This window comes from Orbicella franksi, chromosome 3, assembly GCF_964199315.1.
Source record: "Orbicella franksi chromosome 3, jaOrbFran1.1, whole genome shotgun sequence".
NCBI classification, from domain to species: domain Eukaryota; kingdom Metazoa; phylum Cnidaria; class Anthozoa; order Scleractinia; family Merulinidae; genus Orbicella; species Orbicella franksi.
The window spans coordinates 8337759-8357483 of NC_138147.1; the positions used below are offsets into that span (position 1 = coordinate 8337759).

At 39.4% G+C, this 19725-nt stretch overlaps 1 protein-coding gene across 1 annotated transcript; it reads left to right on the top strand.

The window, feature by feature from the left end:
• The first annotated feature begins 11494 nt into the window (after positions 1–11494).
• Positions 11495–17962, top strand: LOC145480548 (serine protease 33-like). Its single transcript, XM_081458784.1, has 7 exons — positions 11495–11616; positions 11793–11840; positions 13306–13452; positions 15150–15212; positions 15833–16231; positions 16728–16978; positions 17185–17962. Exons 1-7 carry the CDS (start codon positions 11511–11513, stop codon positions 17485–17487), a joined length of 1317 nt encoding a protein of 438 aa, XP_081314910.1. The 5' UTR covers positions 11495–11510; the 3' UTR covers positions 17488–17962.
• The last annotated feature ends 1763 nt before the right edge of the window (positions 17963–19725 follow it).

The following is a 19725-nucleotide window of genomic DNA, read 5'->3' on the forward strand; positions in this document are numbered from 1 at the left end:
TCATGTAAAAACACTGACATTCACAAAAGTATATTTAGATATAGTGTAGCTATGAATACACGAAAGAGGCTAAAAATGAATGAAGTTCGCATATTCGTTAAGATGCGTAAATTTAAGATCAATAATAACATAAGCCCTTTTTATTTCCCTTGTGATGGTCTGTTTTTATGTGGGGTTTTGACTACTTTACAGATCGTCCATAAGGCTTATTTTTATTCTTTGTAGTAGTAACTAAATTGTAATAAATATTTAGATATATCTAAGAGACAGAGAAAAGGTTTGTGTGTTTCTAACGAATCTTAGAAGCCACTTGGCTGTGTACTATTGGATATCTGCCAATCTGATCGGTTTATTGATCGTTTTCTCTTGGCTGATGGACAACTCTTGCACCAGTTGCTCTTGAAATTTTAATTATAGCCCTCCCGAAAATAAATCATCTCAACTCCAGCTGCAAACACCAAAATCCTGCTGACATTATTACCTTCGCCCATGCCATATTTAGCGCTAGAAAAGAGAAAAAATGAAAGAAAACCATAACTTCTTCAGTCCGGATCATAATCTCCACCTTTATAAAGTTTCTCTAGAACTTTTAGTTCGTCAGTGTTCATCTTCTTGTCGTTATATTTAACTGAGTCTTACTATTCCACATTCTTGTGTATTTGAATTTTTGAAAACAGCATTCCTTCCAAATATAAAGCTCCCAGGAGGATGATCTGATTTATCATATATTTTTATATCTAACAGCAACTCAAATCACTCAGACGGGTATGGAGACCATTTATATTGTTAATACGTCAGTAAGGTAAACACTTCACGCGCTCCACTAAGGAGAGCACGGAAAGGCACATGACAGTCTTAGAAGATCGATAATAACAATTATTAAACACGTTGAACAAAATATCATGTTTTGTCTGTGGCGAGCAGATCGATTATTTACCGAAGCTAAGCCGAATTAAAATGCTAAGGCAAATAATGAATTTGCGAGACACTGACAAATCACGATATTTTACGATAACCGGGTTCGATAATTGTTTTATTATTCTATCACCAAGTTTCTTTTTGTACCTTTTTCACTCTCTGACAGTTCAGGGAAGCCATCTGCCATTTTTATCACAAGCGTGGTTAAAATTATGCATGAGCGGTCAGAATATTACTATGTACTTCAGCAAAACACATTTAGACGACTTTCCGTATGACCAGACCATTATCTGTAGACGGTTATATTCTCAGATCATGTGATAGGCCGGCTCTCGGCCAATGAAAAGGGAGAAAAAATACATCCAATGATAATAAATAATATTTGTTAGAATGATTTGTGTCGAATAATGTTTATTACTCGTTTTTTAAGACGCACCAAACGTGGAGAGCTTCATATATTTTTGTCTTGGTCTGCGAGTTTTGCCGTTACTTTTAACAGGGAAACTTACGTTGAAGTTGGAATCTCAATCGTGAGAAAGGCTGTTAGAAAGTGAGCCTTGAGTAAGCTGCCGCGGGTCACGCGTGAATTCTAGAAACGGAAGGCTGCCGACGATGTTGCAGAGTGTTATTGCAGAAGGTACGGCGCGCAACCAAAATACTTTCGAGAAAGACAACGATCTAGTCCGCCAAATATACAACTGAATCGATTGCGGAAATTGAATATAATTTCAAGGATTCAATCACTGTTTAAGGAGCCTTTTGCACATCCTGCGAGAAGCGCTTCTCCTTAATCGGCAACTTTATGACGTTATTAACTCTTTGACACCCAAATTTTCATCAAAGAAAATACCGTTTTCAACCGTTAAATCAATTTCTTTAAGCTCTCTTGAGTCTCAATGGCCCTTAATTCTGCTGAAAAAACTCTTTTTTTTGCTAAAAAGATAGATTTGCGGAAGATAAGTTACGAAAGTGTGCAATATTTTAATTTCGTGTATGCGCATAAGCCAAAATTTGGACTTTTTTGTTTTTTTGCGATTGCCCGTTCCGAATTTTTCCTTTTCCTTTTTCCTTTCCTTTTTATCGACACTTTAACTCTGGCTACCTTTTGCGTTTCATATTCTTTCTGGCTGCCGCAAAAGTTGGGTGTTAATTATGGGCAAAGCCTGGAAATGGGACCTTGATCAATTATAAGTATTATGGGCCATTTTACCACCATTTTTGTACCAAAACTGAAAACATTTTTCAATTTGCTACCTCAGAATGCCGTCGATATCCAATACCGCCTATTGTGCGGATAGGTCTATACTAGCTCTACTGTCTGCTTATCAAGACTATCTGGTGATTTAAATTGATGGCGTCACAAGTGGTATAAAGAGGACGACCACTCAGTGCCAATATTAGCGACCTTACGCAAAACACGACGGCAACGGCAACGAGAACGTCACCAAACAAAAGGTTTAATGAGAAAAACAATGGCCGTGCACGTGCGTTATGTCTTGGTACATTTCTTTGCCGTCCTTTCCAAAACAGTAACGTGAAATGACCAAATTCTGCGTTGTCTGGAGAACGTGAACCACAGCGGCTAATTTTTCGTATTTCTATTTGGAACTGAACGCATTCGTAGCATATTCAGCAGGGGCAAGTTTTAATATCGACAGACACACTGGATAGTTCCAAATAAATGCGAAATTCCAAAGTAAATAAAAGCACAATTTTTACTAAAGGCGTCTTCCTCGCCGTCGCCGTCGTATATGCGTAAGGTCCCTAATATATGGAATGTTGGGCGGAAAGGGGTTGAAGACTATTTTTGTAACCGCCATAAGCTAAAAGGAAACAAATTTTTCTTGAAAGCGGATCTCCACTACCGTAATAGTGGTTTAGGATATGGCTCAGTCCGACAATTTGGCCATTATTTGAGGATTTTAGAATCCTCTACAGATCAGCACAGTTCCTTTATTGTTCCAGTTAAAAGTTTGTCAACTTGAGTAGTCCATGAGAGAGATCCACGGATCGTCGTAATATTGAGGTGCAAAAAAATCGAATAAGTGAACTCAACCTTACGCCAAACACGGTGAAATAATCCTAGACGCTCCTTTTACTCGCGGAATGAATCTTGGTTCAGCTCTCTTTCCGTGTGCCGTCATATATATATATACATATATATCTTATTGCTAAACACATAATTACTTACATTGCCTTACTCTACTCACAACAATAACTAACCTACTTACAATACACTACATTATTGTTATTATCATCATCATCATCATCATTATTATTATTATTATTTCTAATGCTTTTACTGTCTTACAAACGTCACTTACAAAAAACACCTATTTACAATACTTGGCATTACGTTACTTACTTACAATACGCATTAATTACTTATTATGACTTACACATTACGTTACTTAAGGAGTTACAATACAATGTAATTACTTAATTATAGAAAAAAAAAACAACAACAACAAACAAACAAAAAAAAGAGAAACAAAGACTTGCAACTAATTACTAAGGGAAACGCCTTAAATGGTGAGAAGGAATTTCCACTTCTGTTGAAATTCCCTTTCGCCATTCAACGTGGCAGCAATATATTTTTCTGTCTCGATTTTATCCTGCACTAATGAGATGAAGTCGCTGAAAACGAACATAGTATTATTCAGAGCGTTGATATAAAGAAAGTATTTGCCTAGTATTATGAGGTGGTTGAGGGTCAAACGGTGAGTACAAGGACGAGTAATTCCAAATAATACCTCTGGCTCGGAGAGAAGTAAACTCGCGTTACTTACGGTAGAATACCAACTTTGGAACTTATACCAAAAGGAAGACGCCTGCGGACAGCTAATAAACAAATGACGTATGCTTTGACTATCAGAGGGACAGAAAGGGCAGGATGGGGAGGCAACCTTGTTCATTTTGTATAATGTACTGTTCGTGGCTAAAATGTTGTGTATAATTTTGTGCTGAAACATTGCCAATTTAACTTCTTTTGTGGCTGTGAATGGCAGAAGATAAATTTTATTTAGATTCTCTTTTGCGATGCCGTATGATAAGAGTTTTTTTTCTGAAGTGGGAGGAGGAAGATTTTCTAAGGTTAACAGTTTGTCGTATAACATCTTGCACGTTATAGTACAGTAGAGAGAAACGATTTTGGAATATACTTCCACGGTGCATCTGAGTCTGAGCACAGCCGTTTTACCCAAGTTAGTTTCAAAGCCTTATCGAAAAGTACAAAATCTTTCATGCCAAGACCGCCATCCGATTTCTTCTTGATGAGGGTTGTCTTTTTTATTTTGGCGGGTTTTTGCTTCCAGATAAAATCGAACACTATTTTATTGACCTCTGTTGCAAAGTTTTTTGGAGTCTCCATAACACTGGAGATGAATACAAGTTTGGAGAGGGCTGACGTTTTAACAATATTTATTCTACCGTATATAGATAAGTCTCTTCGGGACCAGACACTTAAGGTTTTCTTTAGGGATCCTAATTTTTCAAAGAAATTTTTCTTATGAGACAATTCAATATTATAGGTAAAATGCACACCGAGCGCGTAAACGGGATCATCGCTGATTTGGAGGTTGCATATTGCATTTTTCCTATGGCGCATGGAGCCAAGCCATAGCATTTCTGATTTTGCCTGATTTATTTTTAGGCCAGAGCACTTTTCAAACAGTGAGAGTGAGTCAAATGAATTAGAAACTGACTGGACATCAGCAAGAAGGGCAGTTGTGTCGTCAGCATACTGTGTGAGCTTGACCTCTTCATTTCCCTGGATATGTATGCTCTTGATGTCTTTTGACCGTTTTATACTTTGGGCAAGAAGCTCCATAGCGATAACAAAGAGTATGCCTGAAAGGGGACAACCATGACGGACACCGCGTTCTAAGTAGAAGTGTTTAGAGGCAACGCCATTGTTAATGACGCAACTAGAGATGTCTTTATAGAACACGCTGATCCATTGCCGGAGATTTGGTCCAAAGGTGAAAGATTCAAGGCATTTTTGGATAAAGTCCCATTCAATTGAATCAAAAGCTTTCTCGAAATCTAAGAAAAGAGCTATACCTGGTATATTTTTTTGAATTTTAGTGAAGTCCATTGTGTCTGCTATTAGTCTGATACTTTCTCCAATGAATCTACCCTTTACGTAGCCGGACTGACAAGGATGTATTACGCTTGGCAAGATCTTTTCCAAGCGAAGAGCGATAGTTTTGGTCGCAATTTTGTAGTCAACATTAAGTAGCGAAACTGGTCTCCAATTTGTTAAATATTCCGCGTTCTTGTTCTTTTTTGGGATTAAAGAAATAATACCTTGTCGTTGAGAGATAGAAAGTGATCCGTGTTGAAATGCATAATTAAAACTTTCCACCATGAATTTACCAACAGCGTTCCAAAAAAAGCGATAGAACTCTGAAGTGAGGCCATCTGTACCTGGTGTTTTATTGCTTTCCATCTTCATAAGCGCTCGTTTGCATTCATCGATAGACATAATGCCTTCACAAATTTTTGCAGTTTCTTCTGACAATACATTTTCCGTATTAAAGAATTCGATAAACGCCGAGCCTTTCGGATTCGTGTTTTTTGATGTATATATCTGTTTAAAAAAGCGCTCTTCCTCTTCAAGAATCTCTCTCGGGTCGGTTAATTTTGCGTGATCATTGACTTTTAAGGCCGTTATATGTTTTTTCCTTTGGTTTGTTTTTTCTAAATTGTAGAAATACTTACTGTTTTTCTCGCCATGTTCATACCAGCGCGCTCTGCTTCGTATAATCGTGCCACGCGTCTTAACGCTTTCTATTTTTGAAAGCTTGGTTTTTACTCTTTCTATTTCGCTCCTTAGGGAATCGCTGTACGCTGTCTGGAGCTTGTACTGCAGCTTGATCATCTCCGACAAAAGGGCAGACTCTTCGTCACGCTTGCTTTTTGCTTTTTTTTTCGAAAATTTTATTGTAAATGCTCTGATTTCCATTTTAATCATTTCCCAGAACAAACCCTTGTCCTCAGTTCCCTGATGCTTTTTGGCGAACTCTGGAATTAAGAAATTCAATAATTCTACATATTTCGTGTCCGACAACAACGAGTTGTTAAATTTCCAGAGGCCGGGCCCACGAGGGGGTTCGTGTTCGATGAAAGATATAGAGAGCACGACTGCAGAGTGGTCAGAATAAATTTTTGGAATTATTTTGCTCTCGCAAATTCGATTACTCAGTTGATTTGAAATGAAGAGGTGATCTAGTCTACATTGTATTTTCATCGAGGGGTTCGCCCACGTAGGGCCAAATGAGTCCGGGTTTTTGTAGCGCCAGGTATCGAGCAGATTATGGGTTTTAATCAAAGCCTTGAGTTCAATAGTCGATGCTTTTCTAATGTCAACAGGTTTGCCACCTCTTTTGTCTAAAGTGCCGATTACGCAATTAAAATCGCCCCCCAACACAAGATTTTCATTTCCATGTTTGCCGAGGATATTATTTGAAAGCCCCCTTAGGAATACAACCTGTTGGTTTGGATCGTTTGGTGCATAAACATTAACCAGTACAACTTTAGTATTATAAATAACAGTCTCTGCTAAAATATATCTCCCGTGATCATCTGAGGCAATTTTTTCAATGTTTATGTCAAGCCGTGGTTTAAAAAGAATCATAACTCCTCTGCTATGAGACGAACCATGGCTAGATACGATTTTGCCTCCCCATTCCGTCTCCCATCTTCCGATAGTATCGAGCGAGGAACAAGTTTCTTGCAAAAAAAATATCTGCTTTTTGTTGATGTAACCAACGAAAAACCTGTCTTCGCTTTCTCGAGCCGTTTAACCCTCTTACATTTAGCGATATAATTTTATACATTTAGATTCTCTGCAGAAGGAGAAGTCACAATATTCCAGAGAAAAAATTAAGCACTTGTTTATACTATAGTTCTCACTGTGCGGCGAGATATCATAACTTAGAATTAATTTTCTTTTGTTGACCGAGTTGAAGTTAGATAGATAAATACATTTGAACATACTTACAGCAGAAATACAACTACACACACAACACAAGCTACTCACTACTTCAGACTTACCTATGCTTTTGTGCGGCGTTTACTGACTGGGTTAAAATTGGGGTACTAGCAGCAGCAATTTAGCAATGGTTGAGTTGTACGGCGGAGCAAGAAAGTCAATTAAACATATTTAAAACTAACCGTTCATTAAACATCCGTACAGAGGAAAAAGAGCTGTTTCCGGTCCTCGGTAGAGTGAGCCGTTGATAAAAAGTTTTTCTACCTTAAAGTACGCTTCTTTCTTTTCACGTTTGGCAGCCTTGAGAACGGGGTATAACTTCCTTCTTATCTCATCCACTTCTTTTGGAAAGTCGTCGGATATTCCAATGTTGGTGCCCTTAGGAAGGTTTTTGATAACGACTTTATGAAGTTCTAGTCTTGATAAGCGGAGAGTCTGACTATAATTGGACGGGATCCGGAGTTTCGGCCGTCGCGTGTATGCGTAGAAATCCTATGATCTCTGTCAAAGTGTATTTCCTTTACATCGTTGGGTGGAATTTTCAGCTTCGTGCGCATAAATTCCCGTAAAGCAGTCTCGGTATCGCTGTTAGATTCACGTTCTCCCTCCTTCACTGCAAAGAATCTTAAGTTGCCTCTGCGACTGTGGCATTCCAGTTTGATATGCCATCTTTGTAATTCCTTGAGTTCTTTATTTATTCGCTCTTGATCGGCGTTGATCTTTTGTTGCCGAGACTCTGCGTCATTTGCCTTGGTTTTTAGATCTTCGATTTCTACTTGAGCATATTGCAGGCTTGTTTGTAGGGATTTATTTTCTTCTTCGAGTTGATTGATTCTGGACTTATAATTTTCCAACTCGGGAAGGACACTTAAGAGCCAGTTGAGCTTCTCTTCAATGCTGCTGAGTCTTGAGTTCGTTGCATCGCTGCATTGTCCACATGGCTGCCTGCAGTCTTCTTCGTCAGTTTGGGAGTCTCCCTCTCGAGTTCTTTTCCTCCCTTTCTCCTTCACGTCATTTCTATTAGCTTGATCGTTAGGCATTTTGTCGCATTTAAGATATAACAACCATTACTGTGGCTACCAGGTTAAAAGATTCTAGGAGCTCTTTCGTGTCGTGTCCGCCATGTTTCACGGCTCGAGCCCCGTCATATCTTGGGGCAATTCTATTAAATCTTAACTGGGACCGGTTGACAGGTCTGAATGATTCCCAAGAGCGTGTGGTAGCCTTTTTCATAACTTGGTTCTCACAAGCATATCTTTGAGCGAACCCCCGCTTTCCTTTCCCATCCTTTCCTCTTTCCCTCTTGCCTTTTGTCACAGAATGTCTACCAACAGTGCCAAAAAAATGGCATTTAATAGAACAACAACCATTACTGAGCGAAATCTTCAAGAATCGCCCCTCATTTCATACAAAGTGCAGGTCTGTTAACCCCAATTTACAATGTGCATGCAAAATCGTACAGTTCATGCAAAGTCCTTGACTTCGGTCCAAACACAGTTCCAGTCCAAGTTTCGGTATAAAACTACCATGTTAAGTTTTACAATTCAAACATGTTTAGGCAGAAACTTCTGCCTTCTTCAGTGCAAAAAATATGACAGAAGATGCAAATTGAATATAAATAACTAGTACATGCTAATAAGTAGGTATAACAAATAGAAACAATCATGGCGGTTACAAAAATAGTCTTCAACCCCTTTCCACCCAACATTCCATATATTACGGACCTTACGCATATACGACGGCGACGGCGAGGAAGACGCCTAGTAAAAAATGTGTTTCTATTTACTTTGGAATTTCGCATTTATTTGGGACTATCCAGTGCATGTGTCTGTCGGTATTGAAACTTGCCCCTGCTGAATATGCTACGAATGCGTTCAGTTTCAAATAGAAATACGAAAAATTAGCCGTTTTGGTTCATGTTCTCCAGACAACGCAGAATTTGGTCATTTCACGTTACTGTTTTGGAAAGGACGGAAAAGAAATGTACCAAGAGTTATAACGTACGTGCACAGCCATTGTTTTTCTCATTAAACCTTTTGTTTGGTGACGTTCTCGTTGCCGTTGCCATCGTGTTTTCCGTAAGGTCGCTAATATTGGCACTGAGTGGTCGTCCTCTTTATATCACTTGTGACGCCATCAATTTAAATGTTAATAGATAGTCTTGATAAGCAGACAGTAGAGCTAGTATAGATCTATTCGCACAACAGGCGGTATTGGATATCGACGGCATTCTGAGGTAGCAAATTGAAAAACAACGTTTTCAGTTTTGGTGCAAAAATGGTGGTAAAATGGCCCATAATACTTATAATTGATCAAGGTCCCATTTCCAGGCTTTGCCCATAATTAACACCCGTCTTTTGCGGCAGCCAGAAAGAATATGAAACGCAAAAGGTAGCGAGAGTAAAAGGGCCGATAAAAAGGAAAGGAAAGATGCAAGAAAAAAATTCGGAACGGGCAATCGAAAAAAAAAAAACAGAAAAAAGTCCAAAATTTTGGCTTATGCGCATGCACAAATTAAAATATTGCACACTTTTGTAACTTATCTTCCGGCATTCTATCTTTTTAGCCGAAAAAGAGTTTTTTCAGCAGAATTAAGGGCCATTTAGAGTCAAGAGAGCTTAAAGAAATTGATTTAACGTTTAAAAACAGCATTTTCTTTGGTGAAAATTTGGGTGTCAAAGAGTTAATAACGTCATAAAGTTGCCGATTAAGGAGAAGCGCTTCTCGCAGGATGTGCAAAAGGCTCCTTAAACAGTGATTGAATCCTTGAAATTATATTCAATTTCCGCAATCGATTCAGTTGTATATTTGGCGGACTAGATCGTTGTCTTTCTCGAAAGTATTTTGGTTGCGCGCCGTACCTTCTGTAATAACACTCTGCAACATCGTCGGCAGCCTTCCGTTTCTAGAATTCACGCGTGACCCGCGGCAGCTTACTCAAGGCTCATTTTCTAACAGCCTTTCTCACGATTGAGATTCCAACTTCAACGTAAGCTTCCCTGTCAAAAGTAACGGCAAAACTCGCAGACCAAGACAAAAATATATGAAGCTCTCCAAGTTTGGTGCGTCTTAAAAAACGAGTAATAAACATTATTCGACACAAATCATTCTAACAAATATTATTTATTATTATTGGATGTATTTTTTCTCCCTTTTCATTGGCCGAGAGCCGGCCTATCACATGATCTGAGAATATAACCGTCTACAGATAATGGTCTGGTCATACGGAAAGTCGTCTAAATGCGTTTTGCTGACGTAAATAGTAATATTCTGACCGCTCATGCATAATTTTAACCACGCTTGTGATAGAAATGGCAGATGGCTTCCCTGAGCTGTCAGAGAGTGAAAAAGGTACGAAAAGAAACTTGGTGATAGAATAATAAAACAATTATCGAACCCGGTTATCGTAAAATATCGTGATTTGTCAGTGTCTCGCAGATTCATTATTTGCCTTAGCGTTTTAATTCGGCTTCCGCAAAGAATCAATCTGCTCGCCACAGACAAAACGTGATATTTTGTTCAACGTGTTTAATAATTGTTATTATCGATCTTCTAAGACTGTCATGTGCCTTTCCGTGCTCTCCTTAGTGGAGCGCGTGAAGTGTTTACCTTACTGACGTATTAACAATATAAATGGTCTCCATACCCGTCTGAGTGATTTGAGTTGCTGTTAGATATAAAGATATATGATATATCAGATCATCCTCCTGGGAGCTTTATATTTGGAAGGAATGCTGTTTTCAAAAATTCAAATACACAAGAATGTGGAATAGTAAGACTAGTTAAATATAACGACAAGAAGATGAACACTGACGAACTAAAAGCTCGAGAGAAACTTTATAAAGGTGGAGATTATGATCCGGACTGAAGAAGTTATGGTTTTCTTTCATTTTTTCTCCTTTTTAGCGCTAAATATGGCATGGGTGAAGGTAATAATGTCAGCAGGATTTTGGTGTTTGCAGCTGGAGTTGAGATGATTTATTTTCGGGAGGGCTATAATTAAAATTTCAAGAGCAGCTGGTGCAAGAGTTGTCTATCAGCCAAGAGAAAACGATGAATAAACCGATCAGATTGGCAGATATCCAATAGTACACAGCCAAGTGGCTTCTAAGATTCGTTAGAAACACACAAACCTTTTCTCTGTCTCTTAGATATATCTAAATATTTATTACAATTTAGTTACTACTACAAAGAATAAAAATAAGCCTTATGGACGATCTGTAAAGTAGTCAAAACCCCACATAAAAACAGACCATCACAAGGGAAATAAAAAGGGCTTATGTTATTACTGATCTTGAATTTACGCATCTTAACGAATATGCGAACTTCATTCATTTTTAGCCTCTTTCGTGTATTCATAGCTACACTATATCTAAATATACATTTGTGAATGTTAGTGTTTTTAAATGACCAGCGAATCTTGATGTTGATCTAGTAATATCACTCTTATTCTATAAATAAGCAATCTTCTTGTTATGGTCAGTTTTGACTAGCATATGGGCAGGGCCTATATCAGATTGGTGTTTATATAGAGCTGTTGTTCTTCAGCCTAGAGCAAACTTGATCTGGTAACTTGCTAAAGACGTATTCAGGCAAAATGTTGGCGTCTTATACTTTTGTTGCCACTTTTGTCCTGTGTTTGCTTATTTCGTTTACAGAGATCAGTCAAGGAAGTGAAAATCAACCAAACAGCGTAAATGATGGTATATTTGACCTGAATTATTATGAAGGATTGATTTTTTGGGGGATCTTCAATGTAGTTTTTTTAACTGATAGTCTTCTTCTTGTTCACACGCCATTTGTCTATTGTGCGCGAAGAAGATTCATCACATTTTCGTTTTTGTTTCTGATAATGAATCATTGTCTACATATGTTTCAGATACCTTGAAGCTGTTTAGCGAACACAAATTCAGAAACAAGCGTGATGGTTTGTATGAGTGCCTAGTTTCGTATTAAGCAGATCCACCACGTTAACAGTTTGGCTTTTATCATTGTCGGTATTTATACGAACGCTAATTGCTGTGTTATATAAGTTAAGTTATAAAGTTTCGATGATAAATCCTCGGCTTCGGTATTTCTTGAAATGGCCTTCTAGTGGGCTCATATTCGAAAGGGTGTTTCAAGACGTGTTATCGTAAGAAATTCTTCGTCAATCAAATTACTGAAGGGAAATTCTGCGTTTCAGAAATGTTTGGTCATCTCAATAACATGGAAACATTGTGTCGGTCTCCACCGTTTTTTAACAATTTTTCTGTAATTAAATTCGACACCATGAGACGGAAATTTCTTTGACCGTCAAGGGACCCTTGCAAAGTGATTTGTTAGTGAAAAATATCGCAAAATGGACATGTAGGTACAAGCAAATTACGATTGGGTGAGACAAAATGCATTTTACACCACCAAACACGCGACTCCCTGTTTATAACCAGACGTTTATTGACAGACGTCAGAGACTTGTATTCATTGTGCATCGGTTTCAGCTTTATTATCTCAAATTACTGATGCCACGTTACCCTCGTCTCTCTCTAAGCCGGACACCTCTATAAGACGCAGAGATGAGGCCGGTCCAGACGGTTTCCGTCTTAGAGACCTTAAAGGGAGGGTTTCACGACTCGGCGCATGTGCAAGCCACAACGTTAATTATTCAATTTCATTGTTAAAACAATCGGATGAGTGCAGTTGACTCGGTGCGTGAAGACGAGATTCGAACCCATGAGCTCTCCGATACCGATGCATCGCAAAGGTCATGGGCTTCAATTCCGTTCAAGCCGCTTTAATTTCACAACTCCTTAAGTTGCGTGTATAATTGCGATGATCAATCATGTCTTCATACCTTTCTCTGCAGTTCAAATATACGATCTTTCGTATATTCACTTGTATAGTCGATATTTCTCATTAGCATTCCTTTTGTATGTTCCGACTCCATGCATTCACTTTCGTTTTTGTATCAACCACATGTATAATTTTGTGAAAGCAAATGATAGCCTTTTTATAGCCATACAGCTAAATGAAGTTAGCAGAGTGACTGATGCCCAAAACTTACGGAAGATGTCATAGGATTTACACAGAAAATGTCGAATTCCGTACTGGACATAGAATTTGATATATTTTTCTATTCTGAATCGGAGGCCTGAGTTATCTACTCACTTCTGATTGGTTTATACACAGTGGAATTGGGTGGGCTATATCATAGCTTGGACATGCGCCGAACAGTGAAACTATCCCTTAAATACATGCAGACAAACTTGTATTGGTCTGGGCTTCAGGAACGCAGTTTCAGAGCTGAAGTTTCTCCTGTCATTTGTACTCTCTCATGCAGAATCTCTATTCTACCATCTAGCCTCATGTGATTTGAATTGAAGTTCTTCTCAGTCTTCTCTTTGTCTCCTCAGATGATCATGACAGTGGTATTACGTTAAAATCGATTTTACAAGTCCTCCAACTTGTTCGCCAGGGCGTCAACCCCTGTATGCCTAACTCAAAGCACCATGTCCCACTTCCAAAAGGAGTTATGTCCTCAGTTTGCAAGTACATAAGCGGTACGTTTTAAGTCAAGCCCATGGGCTTATTTTCGGGATGGAGAGGGTATTATTATGCGAAGAATAATTGCGTCAGAGAAAAAGTATAAAAATCCTTTTTGTTTTTGACAAAAAGAGTTCACAAACCTTCACTGGGTTTTGATTTAGTGACTGTGTGCACAGTTTCCGACCAGTGTTTCATAAATGTGCAACATCGTTGCTTAAGTTGCGTGAAAATCACTTTATCTATGACTTTCGCTAAGGATATGTACACAATGCCACGCTAGGCAATAATAAGGTAAATTTGTTGATGTTTTTTTTTTCGAGACGAATTTTAAACACGTAAATTAAAATTTACGTGTTTGTTTCGTGTTAGTGTACTTGCATAAAAGAAAGTGGAAGGAAAATTCTTTGTTCTTTTTTTCCCTTATGTCTTTTTGGCTGCGGACAGCCACCGTTAATTGTTGTGCTCGCTTACTGGGCTCACTATCGCGGAGGGTGTAACGGGGGAGGGGGGGGGGGAGTTGTACTCCGTTATATGGGCTATATAGGTATGTGCGGCCCCAAAGGGTATGGTTTTCGGCAGCCGTTTTTTCATAAAAAGGGTATCGATTTTTGGCCATATTGATCATAAATAGGGTATGGTCTTTGCACTCTAGTCTTGAATTGGGTATGTTTTTAAGAAGAACTACTTCTCCATTATTAGCGACAAGGCCATCAACAAAAGCCCTTTACAATACCTTTAACATCGGTCTCAGCAAGGCAACTAATTATAACGCAGGTCTAAAACAGAGCATTGATTAAAGGGTCAGGTCATAAATAGGGTATCGAATTTTTGGTCGGGTCATAAATAGGGGGAAAATCGCAGATTTCGGCTTTGAATAGCGTAAGGATTTTGGGAAACGGGCCCCACACCCCCACCCAATTTTTCCGGGAGTTCCCCCCGGGGATGGCTGTACGGATGATGGGTAACGACGCAAGGAAGTCAAGAGTAAAGACGGAACTCTTTTGAACAGCTCGGTATTAAAAACTACTGCAACTGAGGAATGGCAGATATAGCAGTTTTAAAATGAAGTGGTCGGATTTTGGGCAACAAGATAGCATAGAAATTCCACGTTAGCTGTTATGAAACGAATCGTCTGCTTTACCTTCAGTTTACATTCCTATAGGGGAATCCTTGTTTACAATATTTGCCTCATTAGCATAAGCAGTTCAGTTTCCGATAGAGCTACAAATAAATCGGTTCTCAATATTGAAAGGTCGTAGTACAATTAACTCTGCCAATGAATATGAACCTGATGTATTGAATACTTTGTGCAACACGGGTTTAAAAACTCAAAATTTTACGAAGAATGTATGAGCTCATTAGCGCTTTTGCCACCAAGAAATTTTGTAGTTTTTGAAAGATAATATCTCCTTGAATATTACATCCAAAGAGCTAAATATTTCACCATGCACAAAGTTTCACTAGCTCTTTAGCTGCCATATTTCCTTCTATATGCAAAGTTGTATGTAAATGAGGAAAAATGTAAACAATGACGTCAGCATGACTCCCCCTATTAAAGAACCAGCTGTGGACCGTGATTGCGCAAAACAGATTTATACCTTAATTTTATCTACTTTACATCCATGATTACTTAAATACTCGTTACCACCAAGACAAACACGACACTACTAAAGCACCACTTGCTAATATTTTCTGTCTTTTCTTGTTGCAGCCTCGTGGCCATGGATATGGCCAACTCGACCCCCATTAGATGGTCCCGACGGACGGCCACCGAGTAAGAAATAAGAAATTTTTACTGAAATAGAGATCGAGTTGCAATAGAACGTTTAGAGAATTATGCAATGACGTTGAGTTTTAAATTCGTTGATGTCTTATTGGTTAAAAAAGTAATGCTTGTTTCAACCAATCAGCAGCAATGACAAAACTTCAACCTTGTTCCCAGGGTCTCTCTTCTCCCTGTCCCTTGGAGGGCGGGAAGATGAGAGGCCCTGGGAACGAGATTGCTGTGACTTTGAATATGCGCATTTTCACGTTACTCATCGGTTATTACGTTCGTTGCATCAGTAAACTGTTAGGTAGCGAATACTGATTGGTCGATTGCGGTATTAGGGGTTCGGCTCAATTTCCAGCTGCTGTTCGGGAAACGAGTCCGTGCTGCTTCCTCGAACCATTCTCGGGGAGGAACAAAGACCGAACGCGAGAGAGCGGCGACAAACGAGCCTATATTAGGGGTAGGTTATTAGATTATTTGGGGTGCGTAGGCGCTTCAGATTATAGAAAAATCGCATAGCGAGACTTGAAGACGAAAAATCCTGCATTGTTGGAAGAAGAATAAAGAATGTCGAGCATCTTAGAGCCATGCATCTCCTCCCCGTCCCCGCTCCCCCCATCAATAATCTAATGGTCCACCCGTTGATTTTGCTATGATTAGCTTGAATGGAAATTTCTCGCATTCAACATTTTTAGCTCTCAGTTGGAATTTTGTGTTTTGTACATTGACAACTCTACACCTTCAACTGTCTTTAACCTCGTTCCTAGGGCCATCTTCCAAGAGGTCGAACTCTCGTTCATCGCTAAGGAACGTGGAGTGTGGCACAAAAAAGTCCGGTTCAAGAATTGTAGGGGGCACAAACGCACAACCAGGGTCTTGGCCGTGGCAAGTGTCACTGGACTTCAAGCCGCACCCGAGCCCTGTTTCGTGTGGAGGCTCCATTCTTACTCCGTACTGGGTCGTTACCGCAGCTCACTGTTTCGATCGTGGAAGCAATCCCGCGTCTTTCACCCTGACCGTAGGTAAGGACACAATTCTTTATCGCACTTAATAATATAGCTACGACCTTGCGCGCGCTCTGATTGGTCAAAAACCCATGTTTTATCAGAGTGTAAAACATTTGAGAACATGCCCTCGTGTTCTCAAACGCCCTTATTGTTTTATCACAGTGTAATTGACGGCTTAGGCTTCTTTATTTGTCATCATGATATTTTTCAAATGTTTAAGAGCCGTTTCACTTGAAAGGTTTAGATATATATGTATATATTCTGAAAATACTTTCTACAGCTTCTTTGAACGTAGAACAAGAAAAGTAGCAGAATATCTTTTTACTCTATCCTTGACAACATTTAATATCCCCTTTGTGGACTGAAAAACGTTTCTACGTTTTAGAGTAATCAACGCCCAAAAAATCGAAAGGCTCAAAGCTTGAACGCAGGTCTTGAAATATTCCCATTTATGGATCTATTCTATAGATTAAATTTGTTTTCTAACTACACGTTTATCCGTGTGTAACAGGTGAACATGATCTTCGTAAAGCGGACGGAACCGAGCAAATTATCCCAATTGACCAAATCTTCATACATCCTAATTATAACCCGCCAGTTACTGGGAATGACTATGACGTGGCATTGATCAAACTGAGGGAACCAATTACGTTCAACAATGACGTAAGACCTGTATGTTTGCCCACCAAGGATTTTCTTCCTGGAACTAATTGCTCTGTCACTGGATGGGGCAATACACGGTGGGATGGTAATATTGCACAGGTAAGTATACTACTGTTTTAATCTTCTACTGGAAAAGTTTTCATTGGTATTCACATTTAGGTGATAAGGGTTTATGGTGGGAGGCAAATATTGCACGGGTAAATATACTAATGTTCTAATCTTTTACGGGAAAAGTTTTCACTTGTATTCACGATTTAGGTGATAAGCGTGTGTGAACTAATGAAAACTATGACATGTGCTTTTAGATTTTGCAACAAGCCCAAGTTCCTCTTGTATCACGTGACACTTGTCAGCAGGCATACAGCGACCTCGGATGGAATATTACGGAACGCATGCGCTGTGCAGGTTTCTCTCAGGGAGAAGTTGATTCATGCCAAGGAGACAGTGGAGGGCCGCTGGTCTGTCCGAGCAATAACAAGTGGTATCTTATCGGTATCGTCAGCTTTGGATATCAATGTGCGCGCCCAAATAGATTCGGAGTGTATTCTGACGTGTTGGCACTTAAGCCCTGGGTGGAGAATACAATGAATCAAAACCCAACTCCATAATTAAGAGAGATTGAAATTGTCGCTTGGGGAATAGTTCACGTTTCACGGAAAATAAAAGAGTCACGGCAAACTGATAAAAATAATCTCGCTTAACGATTAATTGTTCGGGTAAATAACGGTTTGGGCCACATTTCACGAGAAAATATTATGATTGACGATGAAATAACTCCTAAATAACGTAATCCTGTAAGACTGATACATTATACATAAGCAATAAATGAGGGAAGGTAAAGTGAATTGTTATCATTTTATACTTGTAATCGACTCGTTGTACTTCCTTCGTCTAAATTTCAAGTTTTCTTAGTTTTCTATTTCCAGTTTTCTTTGTCCTTACAATCTGTTCCCGAATGTCGTCATCAGATATCCTCGGTGATGCATGCAGAAGTTAATCTGGGAACTGCACTTGTTCACTTCACTGAATCAATGTCAGTCTGTTATCGTCCAAACCAAGGTCAAAATGCATCTGATATGTAGCAAACGCTACGAGGTTTCAATTCGGGCGAAATTTCCCGTTTCATTTACATTTCTATTCGCAGAAGCATGCTCCTTTTCAAGACTGTATGGGCAACGTTTTTAGTAGTTAGTTAAGTTTTATTGTTTTAATTGGATGTTTTTCAGTGCCGCAGCTAGGAACAGGTAAACCGAGCCACTGGCCTAAATCATTTTTTTTATCGTTGCTGTTGTTAATGATCAATTTTGACAACACTAACGAGAGATAGTCATTTGTCAGTCATCTGCTATGTGTTCCGTCTTTCCGGTTTGAAAAGAATTTTTCGATGGGGATAAATTACATGTCGTTAGCAGTGTGGTTAGGAGAGGAGAGGAAATGATCTGCGGCTGAAGAAGATTTTGATTTGATGTTAGGTTTATGTTAGGGTTTGTTGCTAAGGTTCGTGACTTTGCCGTAATCTTTTGTTATTTGGTCTCCCAAGCTTTCCTTGCTTCACAAGTTTCTGAGGCGCTCTTTAACTTGTGTTAGTAAGAGGGATTATAAGGAACCTCATCCCCAGGGCCTCGCATTTTCCCGCCTTCTCCTCTCTTGCCCGAGAGGGTGGGAAAATGAGAGATCCTGGGAACGAGGTTGGATTGTAAGTAGAGATGAGCGGTTTAACTGTGTTATATTAAAAGTTCATTGGTCTGGATGGTTTCCGCTACCTACATCTGTCGCTGCTTGTTTAAAATTGTTGCAAGTGCAATATGCCCGGCAAAGTCGTTCGAACGTTCGAAAATCGAACTCAATCGAACTCAATCCGTGGACCATTGGTATGCAACCTTTCTTATTTTGACCGGATCAAAACAGCGTGGCCGTAATACTAAGTTGTCGTATAAACAGGTTGAAAGTAAGGCGCGGTTCCGCCATACTCGTAATCGCACTCTCAAGTTCCGTTGTTACCTACGGTGTAACCGAAGTCAAAAGAATAAGGGCATCCACGGACTACAAACTTAGTTGTGGACAAATACATGCTCTTGCCTACTAAATGTTATCGACAATTAAAAAACGTAGTGTTTGAGATAAGCAGTTTCCCTTTTCGAAAAGGGAAACTGCTTTAGTTGTCGAGAACTAGGTTTTGGCGTTTTTCGTGTGTGTGGGAACCATTGGTTTGGTTGTCAACAACTATCGAAACATGACACAAATTTGAGCATGCGTACTGTGTTTTGAGCATGCGTAGTGAACGTTATTTCTCAAGCACCTTTTGACTTGACTTAGTTATCGACAACTAACACTCCAATGTGTGGAACGCTTGCATCTGACACAATTAATTGTCGATAACATTTAGTTGTCCATAACAAAACGTTGTCGACTACTAAATGTCTGGTCTGTGGAGGCTCCAAAAGGAAACAAATTTTCCTTGAAAGCGGATCTCCACTACTGTTGGATTAGTTGTTCATTACATCAGACTTCCGGTTTTCTAGTTATAAGACCCCGTTGCATCTTGGGTCCATGTGCTTTTGGTGATCCACCATCTTGTTCACTTCTTGAATTGTATGTCTTGTATGCGGAATAAATCCTTGCTTTGAAGCCTAAATATTACATGGTGGCAGCGGTAGCTGGAGACACGCAACGCTAAACAATGCCAGGAGGCGACGAATCTAGTTCACCAGCGTCGGAGACGATTAATCAGGCCCAAACGACCACACAAATTCCTCTCCCCGGAAATTTCGAAGAGGCAAACAGCCCACAAGCAGCAGACGCAAGGCCAAAGTGGCTTCGCCGATTCGACAGGTACAGAGTAGCGT

What these genes read in the sequence shown, in the direction of transcription:
- LOC145480548 (XM_081458784.1), top strand. Translation starts at nt 11,511, where the DNA reads ATGTTGGCGTCTTATACTTTTGTTGCCACTTTTGTCCTGTGTTTGCTT. An exon ending in ACCAAACAGCGTAAATGATG is followed by an intron (nt 11,617 to 11,792) that starts GTATATTTGACC and finishes CATATGTTTCAG; the next exon opens with ATACCTTGAAGCTGTTTAGC. An exon ending in ATTCAGAAACAAGCGTGATG is followed by an intron (nt 11,841 to 13,305) that starts GTTTGTATGAGT and finishes TTGTCTCCTCAG; the next exon opens with ATGATCATGACAGTGGTATT.